The 26,286-nt window shown below is 50.1% G+C and overlaps 1 protein-coding gene across 1 annotated transcript; it reads right to left on the bottom strand.

The window, feature by feature from the left end:
* Positions 1-26,090, bottom strand: LOC139228194 (protein BNIP5). The gene is made up of 6 exons (XM_070859378.1): positions 26,066-26,090; positions 14,688-15,461; positions 11,806-11,952; positions 9,250-9,314; positions 5,327-5,587; positions 1-2,405 (listed from the first exon to the last, which is right to left on the bottom strand). The coding sequence occupies exons 2-6, from the start codon at positions 15,436-15,438 to the stop codon at positions 2,361-2,363; spliced, it is 1,269 nt and encodes a 422-aa protein (XP_070715479.1). The 5' UTR covers positions 15,439-15,461; positions 26,066-26,090; the 3' UTR covers positions 1-2,360.
* Between the last annotated feature and the right edge of the window lie 196 nt (positions 26,091-26,286).

The raw sequence follows: 26,286 nt of genomic DNA, 5'->3' as shown, positions 1-26,286 counted from the left end.
TAATGTAGTAAAATGTCCCAAAATGCTTCACAGGAACATTATAAAATAAAATTTGAGCCTGAGACACTTGAGGAGAAATTGGGATAGATGACCAAAGAGGTAAGTTTTCAGGAGCCTCTTAAAGGGGGAAAGTGGGGCAGAGGGCCCTCATCCTACACCTGTAGGTGTGAACCTCTAGCAGGGGCAGGGATAACAGGCCCCACTCCCTCACTGCATCAACAGGCCCCGGGTGCAGTGCGAGCCATGTTGGGATTATCGAACTGAGCACAGACCACGCGCCCGAGTGCCCTCTGTGGATGATCCTGTGTTGGCGAATTGCATTTACTACATTGAGAAATGGATGAGTATTCAGGATCCCAGTGAAAGTGTCTCTCATTGATATCTCTCTGTTTATTGGCCTCACGACTTACAGTCCTGTTTTAGCAGGTTACCTTCACCAGCAGGTTACAGTAAATCCGTGTGAGAATGTCAATGGTAATTCTGTTTGCGACCACCTGCCTGAGATCCCCTGTGGTCACCAGATTAAAGACTGTTCTTGATGTGGATAGTAACGATCAGAATCTGATCCATTTCAAACATTAAAGCTTTCTTTGATTCAACAGGCTTAAAATCTCCTGGTATCAATGTTCAATGATAAATAGTTCCCCCACTCACAGCCTCTCACTCTGGTATCAATGCTCCATGATAAGTAGTTCCCCCACTCACAGCCTCGCGCTCTGGTATCAATGTTCCGTGATAAATAGTTCCTCCACTCACAGCCTCCCACTCTGGTATCAATGCTCCGTGATAAGTAGTTCCCCCACTCACAGCCCCTCACTGGTATCAATGTTCAATGGTAAATAGTTCCCCCACTCACAGCCCCTCATTGGTATCAATGTTCAATGGTAAATAGTTCCCCACTCACAGCCTCTCACTGGTATCAATGCTCCGTGATAAATAGTTCCCCCTCTCACAGCCCCTCACTGGTATCAATGCTCCATGATAAGTAGTTCCCCCACTCACTGCCTCGCACTCTGGTATCAATGCTCAATGCTAAGTAGTTCTCCCACTCACAGCCTCGTGCTCTGGTATCAATGCTCAATGATAAATAGTTCCCCCACTCACAGCTTCTCACTCTGGTATCAATGCTCAAGGATAAATAGTTCCTCCACTCACAGCCTCTCACACATTTAAAGAGAAATGCTCTTCAGAAAAGCCGTGTACATTTTTGCAAAGTCTTCCCACAATCTCTAACCCACCCAGTCACGGTTCTGATTCCAGCTCTGTATCCCACCTACTCCACCTTCGTTCCTCGCCCATATTCATTGATTGGCAACACGGAGCCTTGTGTTGACGAACAACAGAACAGGCACTAGTCCGTTGCACACACAGTCACCCTGACATCCCCAGCATCTCCCCTAACATCACCCTTCAGACCTCTGAATATAATAAATAACCCAATATAAAGGCATTAGAAAATATATTCTGGTAGCCCACACTCCTCACATTGCACACACAATCAAAAATGGCACTTGTGGTAGGAATGAAATAATCTGTGGAGTTAGACTAAGAATGGAAGGAGGTTGCATCTGCCAACTCAAGGGGCAGTTCCATATCTAACAGCTTGCTCTGTTTATATTAACCATATGGTAGGAGGGATGTTCTACAGTGGGGTATCACCTGCTCTGGGATGGTGTCACAGCATAAGCTGACCCTCCCACCCTAGCAGCTGCACAAATAGCAGGCTGTTCAGTTGTCTCTCTGTGCCCTGCTGGTTACAGGAAACTCTAAGCTATCAGTGAAACGGGTCAGTTCAGCCCGTACCTTGAGCAGACGGGCAATCCCTGATAAACACTACCGGCTCAGTGTTGAAGGTCAGACTCCAGCTACAGAGCATCTCTAGGAGACAGTGGGGTAGGGGATGGGATTTGCGAACTGCAGAGCCCATTCTGCAGCCCAGCCCGTGCCCTGGTCTGGGGAGGCTCCACGGCGGGTGGGGAAAGGCCCAACACATGACCCAACAAAACAATCGCAGTTTCATTCTCAGAGCAGCTGCGCAGTAATGTCTGGGGCCAGTGTGTACTTGGCCTCGGCTATGGTCATGTTGTCCATCACTAGGAGTCCATGCAGAGTCTGGACGTACGCTCACACGTCCTGCTCAGCTGGAGGGAGCAGGAATGTGGGCAAATGGCTCAAATAAGGAATGGTGGTAACTGTGGTGCCTCTTTTCTCCATGGACCGGTGATCCAGCTTCCCGTCGCAAGAGTAAAGGAATGATGGCTTCAACAAGCACACAGCACCGAGTCATTCTACTGGTTCAGCAAGTGTCAGCCGTCTCCACACAGTAAAACTAACAGTAACCGTCCGTTCAGTCTCCATCTTCAGTCTGGACTTGGAATTTTCTCCCTGTTGTTTTCACTTTCATGCTGAAAAGATCGAGAGAAAATGGGTACAGTAGTTACGTTATGCTAAGTGCTTATGTTACTGGGCTAATAATCCAGAGAAGATGAGTTCAAAGACCACCATTGCAGTTTGAGAATTTGAATTCAGCTTTAAAAATCTGGAACTAAAGCTGGTATCAGTAAAAGTGACCATGAAACTATCGGAATGTTGTAAAAACCCAGCTGCTTCACGAATGTTCTTTAGGGAAGGAACCTGCTGTCCTTACCCGGTCTGGCGTACACCTGACTGCAGTCCCACCCCAGTGCACTTTATTCTCTGAAGTGGCCGAGCAAGCCATTCATTTGTGTCAACACTGTCATCGGCGGATCAAGGAGAAGGCCAAGCACCACCTCCTCGGAACAAATATAGATGGACAGGAAATGCCAATCTTGCCCGCGGTGCTCACATTCCACGAAGGAATAACGAAGGATAAAGCAGCCATACCCTCACACCAGGAGAAGCCTTTGGCTGATAAGTTGTTGCACCACAGCCATATAAGAACGTAAGAACAGGAGTAGGCCATACGGCCCCTCGCGCCTGCTCCACCATTCAATAAGATCATGGCTGGTCCGATCATGGCCTCAACTCCACTTTTCCGCCCGTTCCCCATAATCCCTTATCCCCTTATCGTTTAAGCTGTCTATTTCTGTCTTAAATTTATTCAATGTCCCAGCTTCCACAGCTCTCCGAGGGAACACATTCCACAGATTTACAACTCTCTCTGAGAGAGAAATTTCTCCTCATCTCAGTTTTAAATGGGCGGCCCCTTACTCTAAGATCATGCCCTCTAGTTCTAGTCTCCCCCATCAGTGGAAACATCCTCTCTGCATCCACCTTGTCAAGCCCCCTCATAATCCTATACGTTTCGATAAGATCACCTCTCATTCTTCTGAATTTCAATGAGTAGAGGCCCAACCTACTCAACCTTTCCTCATAAGTCATCCCCGGAATTAATCTTGTGAACCTTCCCTGAACTGCCTCCAAAGCAAGTATATCCTTTCGTAAATATGGAAACCAATATGTAACACATCCCACTCCTGGACTTCTCCTGCCTACCGAGAGGCTGCGAGGCCAGGGATACTGATTCAAATACATCTCCTCTTGAGCTTTCCGATTGGTAAGATGGTGGTCAAACAAAGACTTGGGCAGGATGTCACTCAGGTGAAACTCATGCTCCTCATATTTCAGACTGGGACAGGGAAGACTGCAGTGGTACAGTGATGGGTGTTTCATTGAGGTTTGTGCTGAAACACATTGGAGGGTCTAATGAAGGACAGACACATGTACCATATCTGCCATGGCACCCCTGGCACTTACACTGGGAAACAGATCTGCTCAGTGGGACTGTCTCTCTGATGTGAAGCAATCATCACTATTATTACAAGGGGTAAGAAAGAGCTTATGTTTTCTCTTTATTCCCCCATTGTGTGGCTATACACTGACCACAACATGGCCATAATGCACAGAGATGAAGAAATTAAAGGCATTGCACATAATACGTATCGCATCTCAGTTATCAATAATATATATTACACTATACGTGGTTTTAGCAAGAGGATGGTTCTGTTATAAGCCAGGGACCTATAGACCAGTTTCCCAACAGTGGTGGGAAAGATGCTACAATCTTTGCTAAAAGATAACAAAACATCTAGAGAAAGAATATAATTTTAAAAATAGCATGGATTTCTAAAATGAAGGTCATGTTTAATGAACAGTATTAATTTCTTTGGCAAAACAGCAGAAAGAGTAGGCAGGGGCAATATAGTGGATGTGGTATAGTGAACCATCAGAAGGTCTTTGATAAGTTGCCACATATGAGGCCTTTGACAAAGGTCAGGGGTTGATGCAGCACAATGGATTGAGAGATGGATACAAAATGGAAAGCAAAGGCTAGGAGTTAAGGAAAGTGGCTTGGGCTGATGACTCAGAAATTGGAGGAATGGTGTGAACATTTGTGGATGATCCCACATTGGGGCTGTGACTAATGGAGGGCTGCTCCACAATACAAGGAAACATAAACAGGCTTGTAGAGTGGCTGGAGAAATGCCAAATGAAACTCAACATAGCAGAGCGAGGTCATTCATTTCGGCAAGGGCAATAAGGAGGCCACTTATTCCTTGGAAGGTAAGAAACTAAATGGGATAGAGGATCAAAGGGATCTGGGAATACAGATAAATCGCTAAAAGCAGCTACACCCGTTGATAAGGCCACAGAGAGTGCAAATAATCATTTTGAGAGGAATAGAGTGGAAAACCAGGGAGGTAGTGTTAAATTCATATCGATCCTTGGTTAGACCACACTTGGAATATAATGTAGTTCTGGTCTCCACACTAAGGAAAGGATATTGAAGCACTGGAGAAAGTGTAGGAAAGATTTACAAGGCAATGAAAGGATACAACTATCAGGAAAGATTTTTGGACTGAGGGGCTTTCCTCTGGAAAAGAGAGGACCTGGTAGGGGTCTTTAAAATTATGAAGGGGTTCAATTGGGTGTTGTAGAGAAACTGTTTGCACTTGTGGGTGAGTCCAGAACAACGGGGCACAAATATAAGATGCCCACTCGCAGAGCAAATAAGGAGTTTAGCAGGATTTTGTTTTACACAGTGAGTGGTTAAAGCAGATAGTATTGGTGCATTTAAGTGAAGCTTGCTGCATACTCGAGAGGTTGGTGAATAGAAAAATACAGGCACAAAGTGGGAAGAAATTGGGGTGGGAGAAGGCCCATGCAGAGTAAAACTCCGACATGGACCAGTTGGGCCGAACGGCCTGTTTCTATGCTGTAGATAATGCGATGTCATTTTGAGCTGGATATGTTATGATCGTTCTAATGGTTCTGAAGGTATTCCCATTGGTTGGCCGCGCACCCTCCGGGATTGTTGGGTATGGGCGATGAACTTTGCACCCACCTGCTCACTGAAGCCGGGCAACTGCCAGCACGTGTCCTGGAGATACTGGCTCCCGAAGCCTGTGATCCGTTTGATCTGATGGTTACAGATCCCCGCCACCTTTGCAGTGAAATCCAGTGTGAAGGCAAACTTGACCAGGTCGGCGTTCTCCTGCGTCACCTTGCTCCTCACTTCTGTCTCGATGTACTGGTCGGCCAGCTCTTTGAAGGAATTGTAGCTGATGTCCGTGAAGAAGGTGGAAAGCAGCGAATTACCTTGGAGCTGCCAGGGGCAAATGCAAACGGAGATCAGGAATCGGTGCAAGACAACCAGGCCTTGTGAGCCTTCATCAACTGCTGTCACGTCAATACATCGGCTGCTCTAGGGCGATGCATTCAAGTGACTAAAGCTGGAGTTGTACACGACTATAGAAAGTGTAGGTCATTGCTGAATTACATGTGTTCTTTTTACTGGGGGCCAATACAGCATTTTGTCCTATTAGATATGTGTAGCTCGGATGTATATATTTATATCTTATTAAAAAATCTTGTCAGGCAGCATCTGTGGAGAGAAACAGCATTAATGTTTCAGGTCCATGACCCTTTGTCTTCGACCCAAAACGTTAACTCTGTTTCTCTCTCCACAGATGCTGCTTGACCCGCTGAGGTTCCCAGTATTTTCTGGTTTTATTTCAGATTCCAGCATTTAGTAAAAAATCTTGTTACTGCACGCATTTCCTGTCAATGAAACATTACTTCCTGTTGTCATGTCCTTGTCACACTTTTGTATCATTTTTCTCCCCAAATTCTTACATCTACATTTATAATGGACGCTGCCGATGTAATCATGTCACGCTATAATGGCAACAACTTCAAAGGATTTCATTGACCTTCAAAGGGAAACATTTCCTTTCAACCGAGGAATCCTCCAGGATTAATCAGTTTCTGTGTATCCGGACAACTCTGATGGAGGGCTTCCTCAGCATAAGAACATAATAAATAGGAGCAGGAGTAGGCCATTTGGCCCCTCAAGCCTGCTCCGTCATTCAATAAGATCATGGCTGATCTGATCATGGACTCAGCTCCACTTCCCTGCCCGAACCCCATAATCCTTTAGTCCCTTGTCGCTCAAAAATCTGTCTATCTCCGCCTTAAATATATTCAATGGCCCAGCCTCCACAGCTCTCTGGGGCAGAGAATTCCACAGATTTACAACCCTCTGAGAGAAGAAATTCCTCCTCATCTCAGTTTTAAATGGGCGGCCCCTTATTCTGAGACTATGTCCCCTAGTTTTAGTTTCCCCTATGAGTGGAAATATTCTCTCTGCACCCACCTTGTCGAGCCCCTCATTATCTTATATTTTTCGATAAGATTACCTCTCATTCTTCTGAACTCCAATGAGTATAGGCCCAACCTATTCAACCTATCTTCATAAGTAATCTCCGGAATCAACCGAGTGAACCTTCTCTGAATAGTCTCCAAAGCAAGTACCGTATATACTCGCGTATCATGCGACTTTTGAAGACCTAAATTGTAACCTAAATTTGGGGGGTCGCATGATACGCGAGATACAAAATTTGCGGATGTGAGGTGCTGGCCAAGATTAGGCTGTTAGGCTGTTAAGCAGACCGTATCCACGCTGAATCTCGGCAGGTATCTCCTGGGCTGGATTGCAGCCTCTATTGTCGTTTGTACTGTATCTTTGCTGTGGTCTAGAGATCGCCACCCACAACTCCCTCTGAAGTTTGCTGCATTATTAGAGGCTCCATCTATCTCAGCCCATGCTTCTTTTACCCGCAAACACAGTAGAGGCTGTGGCTGAACGACGCTAGTCAAGCCAGCTGGAATGATTGCTGTATCGGTGTTCGATTCGCGAACAGCTTTCTCAGCAGAATCCACTCGATGTTTCATGTTAAGGTCTGTATTCGATCTCAAAAAAGTGACTTGCATGATACATGAGATATATGGTAAAATCATGTTTTGGGGACGAAAATTTAGGGGTCGCATGATACGCGAGATCGCAGGATACGCGAGTATATACGGTATATCCTTCCTTAAATACGGAGACCAAAACTGTACACAGTACTCTAGGTGTGGCCTCACCAATACCCTGTACAGTTGTAGCAGGACTTCTCTGCTTTTATACTCTATTCCCCTTGCAATAAAGGCCATCATTCCATTTGCCTTCCTGATCACTTGCTGTACCTGCATACTAACTTTTTATGTTTCATGCACAAGGACCCCCAGGTCCCTCTGTACTGCAGCACTTTGCAATTTTTCTACATTTAAATTATAATTTGCTTTCCTATTTTTCTGCCAAAGTGGATAATCTCACATTTTCCCACATTATACTCCATCTGCTAAATTTTCTCTCACTCACTTAGCCTGCCTATATCCCTTTGCAAATTTTTTGTGTCCTCCTCACAATTTGCTTTCCCACCCATCTTTGTATCATCAGCAAACTTGGCTACATTACACTCGGTCCCTTCATCCAAGTCATTAATATAGATTATAAATAGTTGAGGACCCAGCACCGATCCCTGCGGCACCCCACTAGTTACTGTTTGCCAACCGTAAAATTACCCATTTATCCCGACTCTCTGTTTTCTGTTAGTTAGCCAATCCTCTATCCATGCTAATATATTACCCTCAACCCCATGAACTTTTATCTTGTGAAATAACCTTTCATGTGGCACCTTATCGAATGCCTTCTGACAATCCAAATATACCACATCCACTGGTTCCCCTTATCCACTCTGTGCGTTACATCCTCAAAGAACTCCAGCAAATTTGTCAAACATGATTTCCCTTTCATAAAACCATGCTGACTCTGCTTGATTGTATTATGCTTTTCCAAATGTTCCGCGATTGCTTCCACAGTAATGGACTCCAGCATTTTCCCACTCACAGATGTTAGGCTAACTGGTCTATAGTTTCCTGCTTTTTGTCGGACTCCTTTTTTAAATAGGGGAGTTACATTTGAGGTTTTCCAATCCGCTGGAACCGTCCCAGAATCCAAGGAATTTTGGTAGATTACAACCAATGCATCCACTATCTCTGCAGCCACTTCTTTTAAGGCCCTAGGATGTAAGCCATCAGGTCCAGGGGACTTGTCCGCCTTTAGTCTCAGCAGCCCCCAGTCCCTTGACCACCACCACTGCCAAGGACAAGGGCAGCAAGTGCATGGGAGCACCATCACTTTGAAATCACACACCATCTAGACTTATAGAATCATAGAATCATAGACGTTTACAGCACGGAAGGAGGCCATTTCGGCCCATGGTGTCCGCACCGGCCGACCAAGAGGCTATCCAGCCAATCCCACTTTCCAGCTCTTGGTCCGTAACCCTGTAGGTTACGGCACTTCAAGTGCACATCTAAGTATTTTTTAAATGCGGTGATGGTTTCTGCCTCTACCACCCTTTCAGGCAGTGAGTTCCTTGAAATTGGACATGCATCGCCATTCCTTTGTCGTCGCTAGGGTCAAAGTTCTGGAACTCCCTATCTAACAGCTCTGTAGGAGCACCTTCAATACATGGACTGTAGCATTTCAGGAACAAGGCCCACCACCACTTTCTCAAAGGAAACTAGGTAAAGTAAGAAAGACAGACTTGCATTTATATAGCGCCTTTCACGGCCTCAGGATGTCCCAGAGTGCTTTACAGCCAATGAAACACTTTTGAAATGTAGTCACTGTAGGAATCTGGTTTATTTGCTCATTATCACATTGTTTTAGTGATGTTGATCGAAGGATAAATATTGGCCAGGACACCGGGGATAACTCCCCTGCTCGTCTTCGAAATAGTGCCCTGGATCTATTGCATCCACCTGAGAGAGCAGATGGGGCCTCGGTTTAACATTAAAGACAGGTGGACAATTAATGTCGACCTTGTCAGCAATGCCCATATCCAGAGAATGAACAAAAAAACATTTCACACATCTTACCTCTGTATCAACGTGATCACCAACTTTTTGGAGTATTGCGACGATTTTCCAAATGTTGTCATCCACTATTGGGAAGAGAAAGCAGGAGGTCATTGGTACCACACAGGGGGAATCCAGTGTCCAGGGATCAGGACTGGATCAGGAACCCAGGAACAGTCACCCTAGCATGTGCGGTGTTGATTTTGTGGGCTGGACCATCAAATGACAAATAGAAAAGCTTCCCGATCTCAGGGCCTCCCGTTCTCTTTCTATAAATGATCTAATCTAAAGGCTGTGAAGGATCAAATCTCGTGGTACAAGAAAGTGCTAGGATTGAAACGTTAGCTGACAACATTGATTACACAGCTTGCTGCACTGATGAGCACAGATTTGCATACATGAACCCTTGTAGGGTTTTAGAGATATTAACACAACATGGCTAACATACACACTGATATAATGTGTAGTGAGGGTCTGTTGGAAGGAGGACAGTAGGAGTATGTTTGAGTTTGTATGTGTGTATTGGCACATGTGGCGGAGCCTGGTCTCCAGTCGTCTTGGATCCCCTTGTCACTGGACCAAGACCTTGCTCCGACAAGCCCATGTGGTGGTTGGTGTGCAATGGCCACCCCACGTTAAAATAATTCACGCACAGGCACCTTCCACCGTTTAAACTGAAGTGTTACATCAGTCACCTGAGTACTCACTTTTAGCGTGGAAACAAGTCATCCTCGAGCCCAAGGGACTGCCTATGATGATGATGATGAGGGTTAGAATCTGAGAAATGTGACCAATACAGTAAAGGCAGAAAGAACTTGCAATTATATAGCGCCTTTCATGGTCTCAGGGCATTCCAAACCTCGTTATGAAGCACTGGTGTGATCACTGTTGTAATGTAGACAATCTATGCAGAGCAAGTTCCAACAAACAGCAAGGCCATCATGGCCAGATAATCTGTTTTTGCAGTCTTGGTTGAGGAATAAATATTGGGAGAACACTGGGGAGATCGCCTCTGCTCTTCTTCAAATATTGCCATGGGATCATTTACATCTACCTGGGTCCTCGGTTTAACGTGTTAGCTGAAAGTCAGCACCTCCGACAGTGCAGCACTCCCTCGGCACTGCACTGGGAGCTTCAGCCTAGGTTATACGGTCAAATCTCTGGTGTGGGACCTGAACCCACAACCATCGAACTCAGAGCTGAGAGTGCTACCATGGCTGATACACCTATATGGCCAACAGCTGCTTTACATGCTGCTTGTTCAAGGTTAACAACAGACAGAACTTGGACTGGAATTATCCCAGCAGCTAGGGGACCCATCATTGTGAGAGACTTGAGGAAACTGAATATGGGATCAGTGTCATCATCATCATAGGCAGTCCCTTGGAATCGAGGAAGACTTGCTTCCACTCTTAACATGAGTCCTTAGGTGGCTGAACAGTCCAATACGAGAGCCACAGTCCCTGTCACAGGTGGGGCAGATAGTCATTGAGGGAAGGGGTGAGTGGGACTGGTTTGCCGCACGCTCCTTCCGCTGCCTGCACTTGGTTTCTGCATGCTCTCGGCAATGAGACTCAAGGTGCTCAGCGCCCTCCCGGATGCACTTCCTCCACTTAGGGCGGTCTTTGGCCCGGGACTCCCAGGTGTCAGTGGGGATGTTGCACTTTATCAGGGAGGCTTTGAGGGTGTCCTTGTAGCATTTCCGCTGCCCACCTTTGGCTCGTATCCTGAAACCATCTGTGTGCGGGATGAAGACCGGCCATGTTGATTAGAGTTATATATTGGTAGGGACTAGAGCTTGGGTGCATGGTAGGTGTTTTCCAGTTTGTAGAAGCCCCCAACCACCGCGCCCCCCCCCCTCCACCCCGCCTCCAATGCCTCATAAACAGAGCCATGCAGACACTGAGTGTACCAGGCTCAATTTGTTGTCGGTTCTATTCACCCATCTCAGTGGAGGGGGAGGGGCCAATAGAGGAAGCACAATTGGCCTCAGAGCCCCTGGGTTAGACCAATCAGTAATCTCTGCATGTATGAGCATTGCACTGCCTCAAATGTATGGGAACATTGCAGAATGTTGACAACAGTGTCCTGGGTGAATTGAAGGCATTGTGACAGAAGAGAAAGAATTCTCCATTCAATTTAGATACGACTTTAAGTAGGCTGGATGTGAATTAAAGGTGGATTTCAGCTGGAGTGCCTCTGCCAGGATAGCGGTCAGTACACAGAACTGACCAGAGCAGTCCACACTTTCAACCAATCACTTTGGGTCACTGCCTGAATTGGAAGCTAATTAGGCCAACAAATTCTTGGTTTCTGGGCCTTCTGTCTTTGCCAGGTCACTGTATTTTGGACAGGAGACTGGGGATGCTTCGGGGGAATTGTAAGCCCAGTTATAAAGACCCCATTTATAAAGAAACTACTAACGATTCTGTTACACATAGAACACGGAGGAAGCCGTTCCCCAAGATGCTCACTCAGGTGACTGACTCGTGGCTCAGTGGGTGGAGGTCAAGGGTGAGATTTGACCACAAGCTGCTTTCTATTATGGTGATTATTGTCAATGCGTCACACACTTACCAGATTCACTCGGCCCCTGTGTTTCTAATTCTTCGATTAAGCTGCTGCCCGTCGGATTATTCTCGTTTCCCTCGCTGGACTCCAACGTCCGAACAAACCGCTCCACCTCCTCGGATACCTGCTCATACAGATACTCCGAATCTCTGTCTGCAACACACAAAGGTCACACCATGCTTTCAACAACTTTCAACAACTTTCCTTTGGCTTTTCACCCGGCTGCAAACACTTGGAGATGCAGGACATGTCGTTCCAGGCTGGGTCAGTGCAAGATTCCTGCTGCCTTAAGGATTACAGATCACTGATGTTAGTCTCTTTCAGTTAAAATGACTTAAATATGTAGGGAAGAGTGGTGTGTTCATTATTTTGTGATATAAGAACGTAAGAAATAGCAGGAGAAGTTGGCCATTCGGCCCCTCGAGCCTGCTCCGCCATTCAATGAGATCATGGCTGATCTTTGACCTCAACTCAAATTTCCTGCCCTGTCCTCATATCCCTTGATTCCCCTAGAATCCAAAAATGTACCTATCTCGGCCTTGAATATACTCAACGACTGAGCATCCACAGCCCTCTGGGGCAGAGAATTCCAAAGATTCACCACCCTCTGAATGAAAGGATTTCTCTTGATGTCAGTCTTAAATGGCCGACCCCTTATCCTGAGACTATGCCCCCTAGTTCCCCCAACCAGGGGCAACAACCTCTCAGCATCTGTCCTGTCAATCCCCCTCAGAATATTGGCCTTGAAATCCCAGCCTCCCCGGTCGGTACGGAGTGTGTACGGACTTGGGAAGGTATCGCAAAAGCCAGTTTTCGTTGCGCAATGCGCATGCGCCGAAAACCGGCTTTTCCGATCTGTCAAGTTTCTGGCTTGACAAATTGCACACACCTCGGGGAGAAGGACATTCCTACGGCAGAGACTGGGCTATTTGCCCGTCTCTTGCCCTGAGAATGCCCTTCAAACTCTTGCGCTTGGTTAAAGCAGGCACATTGCCTACTTTTACTAGCGTAAGAGTTTAAAACATACAAACAAAAACGTTTTAAACACATTTTAATGTTAAAAGTCCTGCCCACTAAGTTAACTTTATTTTAAACCATAATTAAAACTTTTTTTTAAATCGGCAAATATTATTTTTTCAACAACCATTCTATCAACTTTAATTTCTAGAATGTATTTATGTGAGATGTTTTTTAATGTTTTATGTCGTGTTTAAGGGTATTTCTCATCCATAGTAATAGGAATTTCGGACTTATGAAACTCCTAATACCATGAATGAGAAAATAATTAACCGTGATTGGGTGTCCGAGCCCATGCGACTCCTACGGACGTCCCAACAGGAACACGCTCCGATGCGCAGGGGGAGGAGCCTCCAGACCGGGATCTCTGGTGGGCGCAGCAGGAAAAGGCAGATGTGCATCTTTTTAGCCGTTTTATGGTGAGTGCCCGCGGGAAGCACAGGATCGGGATTTCAGGGCCAAGATATGTTTCAATGAGATCACCTCTCCTTCTAAACTGCAGAGCGTTCTTAACCGATAAGGGATTAAAGGGATTATGGGGAGCGGGCAGGGAAGTGGAGCTGAGTCCATGATCAGATCAGCCATGATCTTATTGAATGGCGGAGCAGGCTCGAGGGGCCGTATGGCCTACTCCTGCTCCTATTTCTTATGTTCTTATGTTTTTATAGGCCCAATCTACTCAGTCTCTCAATATTATGCAAAGATAAGTTGTACTGTTTGAAATACGTGAGTTCAATCATAACTGCATTTCTGTGCGTTCGCGTTAACATGAAATAAAGTCACTTATTTTGATACATATCAAGCCATATCTCACCAAAAGTTTGCTTGCTCTGTCTTTGAAAGAATTGAGGAAGTATGTGTGCGAAAGGCATGAATAGTTTTGTGACACCCCCGGGCTAAGCAATGAGGCAAGCAGTTTTCTAAAGTGGGGCAACTCACCAAATGCTCGGACCAATTATGAAAGTGAATGACACCACTGAACCCAAGAGGGGTTGTAACAGGCAGCCTTTCCCATCCTGGATGGCAACCAGCAAGCATTCGAGCTGGGAAATTACAGTACCAGGTACTACTGGCACGGGAAAGGTCAACAGCCAGCACGTGGATGAGACCAAAGTATCAGGAATTGACATGAAAAGGAAAGATTAAGGGGGATTCACCAGAATGATACCAGGACTTGAAGGGTCAAATGTCGAGGACAGATTGCATTAACTTGGCTCATATTCCTTGTGTATAGAAGACTGAGGGTGTTTCAAATCTGAAAAGGATTTGTTAGGGTAGATATGGAGAAACGGTTTCCTCTGGTGAGGGAGTCCAGAACATAACCTTAAAATTAGAGCTGAGCCATTCAGGAGTGAAACCAGGCAGCACATTCCACACAGAGGGTGGTGGTAACGGAAACTCTCGCCCCCAGCGGGCTGTGGATACTGAGGGACAATTGCCGCTTTCAAGATTGAGGTCGGTGTAAGGATATCAAGAGAAATGGAGCAAAGGCAGACAATTGGAGTGGAGGCACAGACCAGATCTAATTGAATGGCGGAGCAGGCTCGAGGGCTGAATGGCCTACTCCTATGACCAAACTGAACTTTTCAGGATGATAAGGAACTAAAAATAGCTGATCCAGTCAAACTGCTCATTGCGGTGAGATGTCTGAGTACCAAGGGACACGAGACAAAATGAGAATAGTCGGAGTATCAAGGCTGAATGTTTGTACATGAAGGGCAACAGGATGATTTACCAGGGAAGACAGTTCAAGTTGTGAGGGGAAACTATCAGAAAGAGATGGGTTTATTGTTCAAGGTGGTTAAAGATGTTGATTGGCTCATCATGTTTTTCCCTTTACCATGCTGGATAGCCATTCAAACAGCTCTTACCTGGTTTCCCAGGCCTGAGCTGGCAGACCACTCTGAGATCCAGCTGGCTCGGTCTGACTGCTTTACTCTTGCTGGCTCCTGAACCGCCAGATTCAAGCTCTTTCACTTCAGAATTACTTTTCTTAAAAGAGAACACTCTCCTGAAACTATTTCTCTTCTTGGAGCCCTTGGGTTTGTGAGTAGTGGCTGGGTCTTCGGGGAGGCCTTGGGTAGCCAGGGGCGGCTCGCCATTCTGCTCCGGGGGACGTTCCCCCTGAGGAACACTCGACTCCTTCCATCTTTTACATCCTTCATCTTTCTTCTCATCGCCTTTCCTTCTCCACAGGAAACTGGCAACCTTTTCGAAGAATGTCTGAGACTTTTTCCCTTTTTTCCCGTCCTTGCTCCTTCCTGTGTTGGCCTCCCTCTCCGCCCCTGGCTCAACACTGGACGAGTTGCTAACTGGAGGCGTTGTATCGTCGCCATGTGTTTGTCTCGCTCCTTTATTTTGTTCTCTCTCTCTCGCTCTGCCGCGGATCGCCGGGTCGCTCTGCCCAGGTCTTTCCCTGAGGCTCGTGATTCTGGGGATCTTTGTCGGGAGAGATCTCCACTTTAGCTCCTTGTCCACCATGCCAACTTCCCTCAGACTCAAGCTGCGCTTGACATAGACTTCGACCACTCTTCTGGGCTTCAGTCCGCTCACATTCACACTGAGAACATTTTCTGTGGGACCAAGGCTGCCCATGGCACGATCTTCAGGCAGCAACTCCATGGTTTTAGTATCAGAGATCCTCTCTGCAAAACACACAGTATGTGAGAACATTCAGTCATGGAATCTAAATCACAGACAGAATTCATTCAGCCCATCATACTCGTGCTGGCTCTCTGAAAGAGCTGTTCACTCAGTCCCATTCCCCTTCCCATCCCCATTCCTTTATATTATACAAAACATAGAAACATAGAAATTTACAGCGCAGAAGGAGGCTATTTCAGCCCATCGTGTCCTGCCGGTCGACAAAGAGCCGCACGGCCCTTGGTCAGCAGCCCTGAAGGTTACATATAAACCTATGAACAATGACGGAAAGGCAAAGAGCACCCAGCCCAACCAATTCGCCCCACACAACTGCGACACCTCTTATACTGAAATATTCTACACTCCACCCCAACTGGAATTATGTGATCTCCTGGGAGAGGCAAAAACCAGATAAAAACCCAGGCCAATTTAGGGAGAAAAAAATCTGGGAAAATTCCTCTCCGACTCATCCAGGTGATCGAAACTAGTCCAGGAGATCACCCTGGCCATATTTGATTCCCTGCAGTACTAACCATTATACCTGCGCCGTCCAACAAAAGGTCATCCAGTCTAATCCCAATTACCAGCTCTCGGTCCATAACGCTGCAGGTTACGGCACTTTAAGTGCCCATCCAACCATCTCTTAAAAGTGGTGTATTCTGTTTCCACAACTATTTCTGGTAGGGGATCCCAGGCCCTAACATTCCACTGTGTAAGAAAGAAATTCTCCTAACTAAGGATCCCTTTTATTTTTTGGGGCCTATTCTCAGGTTTGCACACGCGCGAAACTTGAGACTGAAAAGGTTGGTTATGGCTGCACAATGTTGCTCCTAATCTCTCTCTTGCTTATGTCCAAAATGATCTTTGTTCCCTTTATTGACCAACTCACTCACCAGTGGAAACAAACATTCCTGATTTACAAACAACAACAATTGTTTGTTTAAGTGCTAAAACATCCCAAGGCATAGCAAACAAAAATTTGACACCAACCCATATAAGGAAATATTAGAGCAGATGACCAAAAGCTCGATCAAAGAGGTAGGCTTTAAGGAGCTCCTTAAAGGAGAAGAGACAGATAGCAAGGCAGAGAGGTTTAGGGAGGGAATTCCAGGCATAGGGTCTAGGCAGCTTAAGGCACAGCAGTCATTGGTGGAGCAAATTAAATCAGGGATGCATAAGAGTATCAAAACCCCTCATAAATTTCAAAATCTTCATTAGATCTCGTCCAACCTTTTCTGTTCCACTTTCTCTAATCTCTCCTGATAACTAAAGCCTCTCACACACCTGGTATTATCAAAGTGAATCTCTTGTTGGCCTGCACATCCTTTCTAACACAGGGCCCCCTGGGGGGTAGAGTTTCTGCGTTGCTGCAATTGGCGATCTGGGCACATATAGTGCTCAAAATTTCACTCCTTTTCACAAGTGTGTTTTTTGCTCACATTTCTTCTCAAACTCATTTGCACAATCACTGATGCTAAATCTTCCACACAACAGTGCAATCGGGCAGTGTTTCAGCAAGTCGCTTTTTTTTGCATTAGAAAATATAGTTTGATATATTTAGGAACGTTAATATGGTGCAGGTTTATTAATCCAGCTATAAATGGGCTACCCACAAATAACACGCCTTTTTTAATCAGAGAGTTCAGTCCACCAGTGAGTAACCCAATTATAAATAACCTCAAATCGCTGGAGAAATACCACCAACGATATCTCCGCAAGATCCTACAAATCCCCTGGGAGGACAGGCGCACCAACGTTAGTGTCCTCGACCAGGCCAACATCAAAGCACTGACCACACTCGATCAGCTCCGCTGGGCGGGCCACATTGTCCGCATGCCAGGCACGAGACTCCCAAAGCAAGCGCTCTACTCGGAACTCGTCCACGGCAAACGAGCCAAAGATGGACAGAGGAAACATTTCAAGGACACCCTCAAAGCCTCCCTGATAAAGTACAACATCCCCACTGACACCTGGGAGTCCCTGGCCCAAGACCACCCTAAGGGGAGGAAGAGCATCTGGGAGGGCGCTGAGCACCTCGAGTCTCATCGCCGAGAGCATGCAGAAATCAAGTGCAGGCAGCGGAAAGAGCGTACGGCAAACCAGTCCCACCCTCCCCTTCCCTCAACGACTATCTGTCCTACCTGTGACAGAGACTGTGGTTCTCATATTGGACTGTTCAGTCACCTAAGAACTCATTTTTAGAGTGGAAGCAAGTCCTCCTCGATTCCGAGGGACTGCCTATGATGATGATATAAATGACCATATATTAGTTACATTGGGGTATAGTAGTCAGTTTTTTAGTAAATGGAAATGTTATTAATATTTAGAAGTTTTACAATGTGCCGATTGGTGTCCTTGCATCCAAACAACAGCCTCCTCGAAGGCTCATAACCAGGCCCAATCAGCCATGTTGCCATGGTGATGAACTCGATCTGGTGACTCGGCCAGCTTTGTGGGCAGGGCCTGCTTTCAGCGCCATGTTTCTTAAAAGATCATGGTCGTAGTTTGCCCGTGAAATTCCTTGAGCTTTTGCGCTGGTGAGCGGAGCTAAAAATAGCAACACAAGCTAGTGAAATCTCGAGGCCAATAAATCTCCTATAACTGTCTGAGCATCAGCTAACCTCACTAACCAGACAAAAGATTCCATCAGGACCTTGGTTAAAGGTTTGTGTGGAGGACTATAGGGCCCGGATCCTGCATCAGCAGTGAAGGACCGACACTCACTGTTCATCACACTGACACCCTGGATTTCCACATTGAGCTGCACATGTGCTGCCCTATCCATTCCATACTGACACTGAGCACCAACTGTCTCACCGTTATACTCCATACTGACAGTGAGTACTGACTGTCTCACCGTTATACTCCATACTGACAGTGAGCACTGACTGTCTCACTGTTATACTCCATACTGACAGTGAGTACTGACTGTCTCACCGTTATACTCCATACTGACAGTGAGCACTGATGGTCTCACCGTTATACTCCATACTGACAGTGAGCACTGATGGTCTCACCGTTACACTCCATACTGACAGTGAGTACTGACTGTCTCACTGTTACACTCCATACTGACACTGAGCACCAACTGTCTCACCGTTATACTCCATACTGACAGTGAGTACTGACTATCTCACCGTTATACTCCATACTGACAGTGAGCACTGACTGTCTCACCGTTATACGCCATACTGACAGTGAGCACTGACTGTCTCACCGTTATGCTCCATACTGACAGTGAGCACTGACTGTCTCACCGTTACACTCCATACTGACAGTGAGCACTGACTGTCTCACCGTTATACTCCATACTGACAGTGAGCACTGATGGTCTCACCGTTACACTCCATACTGACAGTGAGTACTGACTGTCTGACCGTTATACTCCATACTGACAGTGAGTACTGACTGTCTCACCGTTATACTCCATACTGACAGTGAGTACTGACTGTCTCACCGTTACACTCCATACTGACAGTGAGTAGTGACTGTCTCACCGTTACACTCCATGCTGACACTGAGCACTGACTGTCTCACCGTTACACTCCATACTGACAGTGAGTACTGACTGTCTCACCATTACACTCCATACTGACAGTGAGTACTGACTGTCTCACCGTTATACTCCATACTGACAGTGAGCACTGACTGTCTCACCGTTACACTCCATACTGACAGTGAGTACTGACTGTCTCACCGTTATAATCCATACTGACAGTGAGTAGTGACTGTCTCACCATTAAACTCCAGACTGACAGTGAGCACTGACTGTCTCACCGTTATACTCCATACTGACAGTGAGTAGTGACTGACTCACCGTTACACTCCATACTGACAGTGAGCACCAACTGTCTCACCTTTACACTCCATACTGACAGTGAGTACTGACTGTCTCACTGTTATACTCCATACTGACAGTGAGTACTGACTGTCTCACCGTTATACTCCATACTGACAGTGAGCACTGACTGTCTCACCGTTATACTCCATACTGACAGTGAGCACTGACTGTCTCACCGTTACATTCCATACTGACAGTGAGTAGTGACTGACTCACCGTTACATTCCATACTGACAGTGAGCACCAACTGTCTCACCGTTACCCTCCATACTAACAGTGAGTAGTGACTGTCTCACCATTATACTCCATACTGACAGTGAGCACTGACTGTCTCACCGTTACACTCCATACTGACAGTGAGTAGTGACTGACTCACCGTTACACTCCATACTGACAGTGAGCACTGACTGTCTCACCGTTATACTCCATGCTGACAGTGAGTACTGACTGTCTCACCGTTACACTCCATACTGACAGTAAGTACTGACTGTCTCACCGTTATACTCCATACTGACACTGAGTACTGACTGTCTCACCGTTACACTCCATACTGACAGTGAGTTGTGACTGTCTCACCGTTACACTCCATACTGACAGTGAGTACTGACTGACTCACCGTTACACTCCATACTGACACTGAGCACCAACTGTCTCACCATTATACTCCATACTGACACTGAGTACTGACTGTCTCACCGTTATACTCCATACTGACAGTGAGCACTGACTGTCTCACCGTTATACTCCATACTGACAGTGATCACTGACTGTCTCACCGTTATACTCCATACTGACAGTGAGCACTGACTGTCTCACCGTTACACTCCATACTGACAGTGAGCACTGACTGTCTCACCGTTACACTCCATACTGACAGTGAGTAGTGACTGACTCACCGTTACACTCCATACTGACAGTGAGTACTGACTGTCTCACCGTTATACTCCATACTGACAGTGAGTACTGACTGTCTCACCGTTATACTCCATACTGACAGTGAGTACTGACTGTCTCACCGTTATACTCCATACTGACAGTGAGTACTGACTGTCTCACCGTTATACTCCATACTGACAGTGAGTAGTGACTGTCTCACCGTTACACTCCATACTGACAGTGAGCACTGATGGTCTCACCGTTATTCTCAATGCAAACTCCAGGACAACCTTACTTCGACACAATTTAAAGCAGCATGTAAGAACAAAGAAGGATGTGCCACTCAGCTCCCTCCATCATTGCCCCCCTCAGTCAGGCCCCCTCCCTCACTGCCCCCCTCAGTCGGGCCCCTCCCTCACTGCCCCCTCAGTCAGGCCTCTCCCTCACTGCCCCCCTCAGTCGGGCCCTCCCTCACTGCCCCCTCAGTCAGGCCCCTCCCTCACTGTCCCCTCAGCCGGGCCCACCCTCATTGCCTCCTCAGTTGGGCCCTCCCTCACTGCCCCCTCAGTAGAGCCCCCTCCCTCACTGCCCCCTCAGTCGGGCCCCCCTCCTTCACTGCCCCTCCCTCACTGCCCCTCCCTCACTACCCCCTCAGTCGGGCCCACCCTCACTGCCCCTCCCTCACTGCCCCCTCAGTAGAGCCCCCTCCCTCACTGCCCCCTCAGTCGGGCCCTCCCTCACTGCCCCCTCAGTAGAGCCCCCTCCCTCACTGCCCCCTCAGTAGAGCCCCCTCCCTCACTGCCCCCTCAGTAGAGCCCCCTCCCTCACTGCCCCCTCAGTAGAGCCCCCTCCCTCACTGCCCCCTCAGTCGGGCCCTCCCTCACTGCCCCCTCAGTCGGGCCCTCCCTCACTGCCCCCTCAGTAGAGCCCCCTCCCTCACTGCCCCCTCAGTCGGGCCCTCCCTCACTGCCCCCTCAGTAGAGCCCCCTCCCTCACTGCCCCCTCAGTCAGTCCCCAATGTAAGGAGAGCAGGAAGTGGTCAGATTTTCCTGCTGCTGATTACTATGCCGAGTCCAGCCGGGACTTGTGAATTTCTGACAGCTTGATCAACTTGTTTTTCGCTGACTATTATCGCATCAACAGCTGTCGCTGAGAATTACATCAGGTTGTGTCTGTGTTTAGTGTTCGTCAGCATGGCACTGCAGTGTCAGCTTAGATTTTTTGTGCTCCAGGTTCCTGGAGTGGGTCTTGAACCTTCTGCCTCAGAGGGCAAAGTGCTGCCCACTGAGCCACGACTAACACCATGACCAGACAGAACCTGATGTAAACTACAGCAATAGCTATTGCTGAGATAATAGTCAGGTAAAAACAAGTTGATAAAGCTGCTAAAAACATATAGGGCCAGACTTTCCATAAAAGGCCTCAACGCCCGATTGCCCGCTGAGAAGGATCATTAATGCTCGGCAAAAAAAAACGGGCGAGAATTCAATTTTGAGGGTAAAGGTGTGTGGAACTGATTGCCCAGCGGAACAGTCAGCGTTGCACACTCATTCTCGGCGATCTCTCGGCGAGTAAGTGGAAAATTAGCCAAATGGGCGGTCGATACCAGAATGGACAGTAAGTACAAAAATTTAGGCCGAGGCTGCAGTTGGGCCTATGGAGGGGGAAAACCTAAAGAAAAATTTATCATTAAAAAAAACGCATACAACGCATTCCTGACAGTTTTAAGCCTAATTGCCGTGGTAGCATCTTACATAAATAATTAAAGAACCTTTCAATTCCTTTTCTTTGCAGGGTCTTTTTTTACCGCCGTGTAAAAGCAGCTTTTACAGGGCGGGTCTCTCAGCTGTCTGAACGCTGGCGGTTGAAGCCAAACTTATGCCCTGGCGATTATTCTCGGCGTTGCCCCTGGGGGGGTTTCGGTCCCAGCAGGCGACTTCTGATGCGATACGAAGGAAAAACTTACATGCAAACTCTCGCCGGGCTGTACCGCAGAGAAAATCGCCGACAATGAAGCTGAAAGTCTGGCCCATAGGCCAGTTACCACCCAGTTACCGCCCGGCGGTAAATTCCACCCGCCGGGCGGTATTTGATACTGTCCGCCCATATATTACCGCCCAAATACCACCCAAAATGGAAGTTTCATCATTAAGATCTGTTTACCACCGGACCTTAATACCGTCCTGAAAAAGCAGGTCCTACTGGATCTTAATTGGATCTTAAGTGGGTGGTCTGGACCCAGGTCTGACAGGTTTGTTTGATATTACACAGATCTTTATAATTCTCCACAGTTTGATGAATTTTTAAATGGATTGTGGTATTTTCTAGTGTTAGGCAATAATATAAATGGTCTCTCTCACTCACATTAGTCACTCTCAGCCCCAGTCTCTCCCCCCACCTCTTCCAGGAGTCCCTGGTTTCTCTGCGGTGCCCCTCGGCAGTGGGGGGGGGGGGAGGGCAGAGCTTGACAGCCGCGCGTCAGCTCAGGAGCCAAAGATTCCCAAGTCGATGGGTCTCCTCCGTCGTTCACCGCCAGCTGCACACCGCACATCGTTCACCGCCAGCCGTACACCGCCCGTCGCTCACCGCCCATCGTTCACCGCCCATTGCTCACCGCCCGTCGTTCACCGCCAGCCGCACACCGCGCATCGCTCACCGCCAGCCGCACACCGCACGTCGCTCACCGCCCGTCGCTCACCGCCAGCCGTACACCGCCCGTCGCTCACCGCCCATCGTTCACCGCCCATTGCTCACCGCCCGTCGTTCACCGCCAGCCGCACACCGCGCATCGCTCACCGCCAGCCGCACACCGCACGTCGCTCACCGCCAGCCGCACACCGCACACCGCCCGTCGCTCACCGTCCATCGCTCACCGCCAGCCGCACACCGCCCGTCGCTCACCGCCCGTCGTTCACCGCCCGTCGTTCACCGCCAGCCGCACACCGCGCATCGCTCACCGCCAGCCGCACACCGCCCGTCGTTCACCGCCCGTCGCTCACCGCCAGCCGCACACCGCCCGTCGTTCACCGCCCGTCGTTCACCGTCCATCGCTCACCGCCCGTCGTTCACCGCCCATCGCTCACCGCCAGCCGCACACCGCCCGTCGTTCACCGCCCGTCGTTCACCGCCCATCGCTCACCGCCAGCCGCACACCGCCCGTCGCTCACCGCCCGTCTTTCAGCGCCCGTCGTACACCGCCCGTCGCTCACCGCCAGTCACACACCGCCCGTCGCTCACCGCCCGTCGCTCACCGCCAGTCGCACACCGCCAGCCGCACACCGCCCGTCGTTCACCGCCCGTAGTTCACCGCCCGTCGCTCATCGGCCGTCGCTCACCGCCCGTCGCTCACCGCCCGTCCGTCGCTCACCGCCCGTCGTTCACCGCCCGTCGCTCACCGCCCATCACTCACCGCCCGTCGTTCACCGCCCGTCGTTCACCGCCCGTCGCTCACCGCCTGTCGCTCACCGCCCGTCGCTCACCGCCCGTCGCTCACCGCCCGTCGCTCACCGCCCGTCGCTCACCGCCAGCCGCACACTGCCCGTTGTTCACCGCCCGTCATTCACCGCCTGTCGCTCACCGCCAGCCGCACACTGCCCGTCGCTCACCGCCCGTCGCTCACGCCAGTAGCACACCGCCCATCGCTCACTGCCAATCGCTCACCGCCCGTCGTTCACCGCCCATCGTTCACCACCCGTCGCTCACCGCCAGTCGCTCACCGCCAGCCGCTCACCGCTCACCGCCCATCGCACACCGCCCGTCGCTCACCGCCAGTCGCTCACCGCCCGTCGCTCACCGCCAGCCGCTCACCGCTCACCGCCCGTCGCACACCGCCGGTCACACACCGCCCGTCACACACCGCCCAACGCTCACCGCCCTTCGTTCACCGCCCGTCGCTCACCACCCGTCGTTCACCGCCCGTCGCTCACCGCCCGTCGCTCACCGCCCGTCGCTCACCGCCAATCGCTCACCGCCCGTCGTTCACCGCCTGTCGTTCACCACCCGTCGCTCGCCGCCAGTCGCTCGCCGCCCGTCGTTCGCCGCCCGTCGCTCGCCGCCCGTCACACACCGCCCGTCGCTCACCGCCCGTCGCTCACCGCCCATCGCTCACCGCCCATCGCTCACCGCCCGTCACACACCGCCGGTCGCTCACCGCCTGTCGTTCACCGCCCGTCGCTCACCGCCCATCACACACCGCCCGTCGCTCACCGCCCGTCGTTCACCGCCCGTCGTTCACCGCCCGTCGCTCACCGCCAGTCGCTCACCGCCCGCCGCTCACCGCCCGTCGCTCACCGCCCGTCGCTCACCGCTCACCGCCCGTCGCTCAACGCCCGTCGCTCACCGCCCGTCGTTCACCGCCTGTCGCTCACCGCCCGTCGCTCACCGCCCGTCGTTCACCGCTCACCGCCCGTCGTTCACCGCTCACCGCCCGTCGCTCACCGCTCACCGCCCGTCGCTCACCGCTCACCGCCCGTCGCTCACCGCCCGTCGTTCACCGCCCGTCGCTCACTGCCCGTCACACACCGCCCGTCGCTCACTGCCCGTCGTTCACCTCCCGTCGTTCACCACCCGTCGCTCACCGCCAGTTGCTCACCGCCCGTCGCTCACCGCCCGTCGTTCACCGCCCGTCGCTCACCGCCAGTCGCTCACCGCCCATTGTTCACCGCCCGTCGCTCACCGCCCGTCGCTCACCGCTCACCGCCCGTCACTCACCGCTCACCGCCTGTCGCTCACCGCCCGTCGCTCACCGCCCGTCGCTCACCGCTCACCGCCCTTCGCTCACCGCTCACCGCCCTTCGCTCACCGCCCGTCGCTCACCGCTCACCGCCCGTCGCTCACCGCCCGTCGCTCACCGCTCACCGCCCTTCGCTCACCGCCCGTCGCTCACCGCTCACCGCTCACCGCCCTTCGCTCACCGCCCGTCGCTCACCGCCCGTCGCTCACCGCTCACCGCCCTTCGCTCACCGCCCGTCGCTCACCGCTCACCGCCCGTCGCTCACCGCCCGTCGCTCACCGCTCACCGCCCTTCGCTCACCGCTCACCGCCCTTCGCTCACCGCCCGTCGCTCACCGCTCACCGCCCTTCGCTCACCGCCCGTCGCTCACCGCTCACCGCCCGTCACTCACCGCTCACCGCCCGTCACTCACCGCCCGTCGCTCACCGCCCGTCGCTCACCGCCCGTCGCTCACCGCCCGTCGCTCACCGCTCACCGCCCTTCGCTCACCGCCCGTCGCTCACCGCTCACCGCCCGTCGCTCACCGCCCGTCGCTCACCGCTCACCGCCCTTCGCTCACCGCCCGTCGCTCACCGCCCGTCGCTCACCGCCCGTCGCTCACCGCCCGTCGCTCACCGCCCGTCGCACACCGCCCGTCGCACACCGCCCGTCGCTCACCATTCACCGCCCGTCGCTCATCACCTGTCGCTCACCGCCCGCTGCACTCCGCTCCCGCTATCGCCGAGAAAAGCAGGATGAATCTCCCGCCCACTCGGCCCCAGCTGTACCAGGCAGTAAAAAAATCACATACTGCCTGGGGACCACCGATAAACGGGCGGAACTTGGGTTTCACCAAATTCGGGTCCATAAGTTCCTGAGCTTCATTAAAAGAGGCACAGAGTACAACAGCAAGGAAACTGTGCTGAACCTTTATACAACACTGCCGTTCTGATAAGTTAAATGATCCTGTGGTTGAACCTTGTACTTAAGGCTGGGATCTGAATAAAGGCTGGTTGGCTGAGCTGTAAGCGGGATGAGCAGTACCAATGGCGGAGCAAGGGGCACATATTGCCTGCTTTACTGACTGGGCAGGGAAGCTGCCCCAGATGGCACCATTACTGGAGAAAGTGTACCAACCACAGAGAGAACCATCAACAAATCTAATGCCTGAGCCTTACCTGTGCCACTGACGGGCCACTGACTGAGCCTCCTATCCTGGACTGCAGGAAGTCTGCTGTCAAAGTGCTCGGCCTGTTTATGATGTGTATGCACTTTGTGTCGCATTCAGATTGCAAGGAACTGCATACCTGTGTTTGTGCGATCACACCGCTCCCTTAAATGGACATGGCTTGGATTACTCAGAGGGCGGAGGCAGGCAATGAGAATATAGCTTGAATGA

This window comes from Pristiophorus japonicus, chromosome 17, assembly GCF_044704955.1.
Source record: "Pristiophorus japonicus isolate sPriJap1 chromosome 17, sPriJap1.hap1, whole genome shotgun sequence".
Lineage (NCBI taxonomy): Eukaryota > Metazoa > Chordata > Chondrichthyes > Pristiophoridae > Pristiophorus > Pristiophorus japonicus.
The sequence above is the reverse complement of the archived record's forward strand: the minus strand, read 5'-3'. Positions and strand labels throughout refer to the sequence as shown.

Excerpts from the sequence above, each read along its gene's own strand:
- LOC139228194 (XM_070859378.1), bottom strand. The coding sequence starts at position 15,438 with ATGGAGTTGCTGCCTGAAGATCGTGCCATGGGCAGCCTTGGTCCCACA. Across the intron at positions 11,953-14,687 it reads GCTCAGGCCTGGGAAACCAG|ACAGAGATTCGGAGTATCTG; the intron begins GTAAGAGCTGTT and ends TGTGTGTTGCAG. Across the intron at positions 9,315-11,805 it reads ACAGGGGCCGAGTGAATCTG|TGGATGACAACATTTGGAAA; the intron begins GTAAGTGTGTGA and ends TCTTCCCAATAG.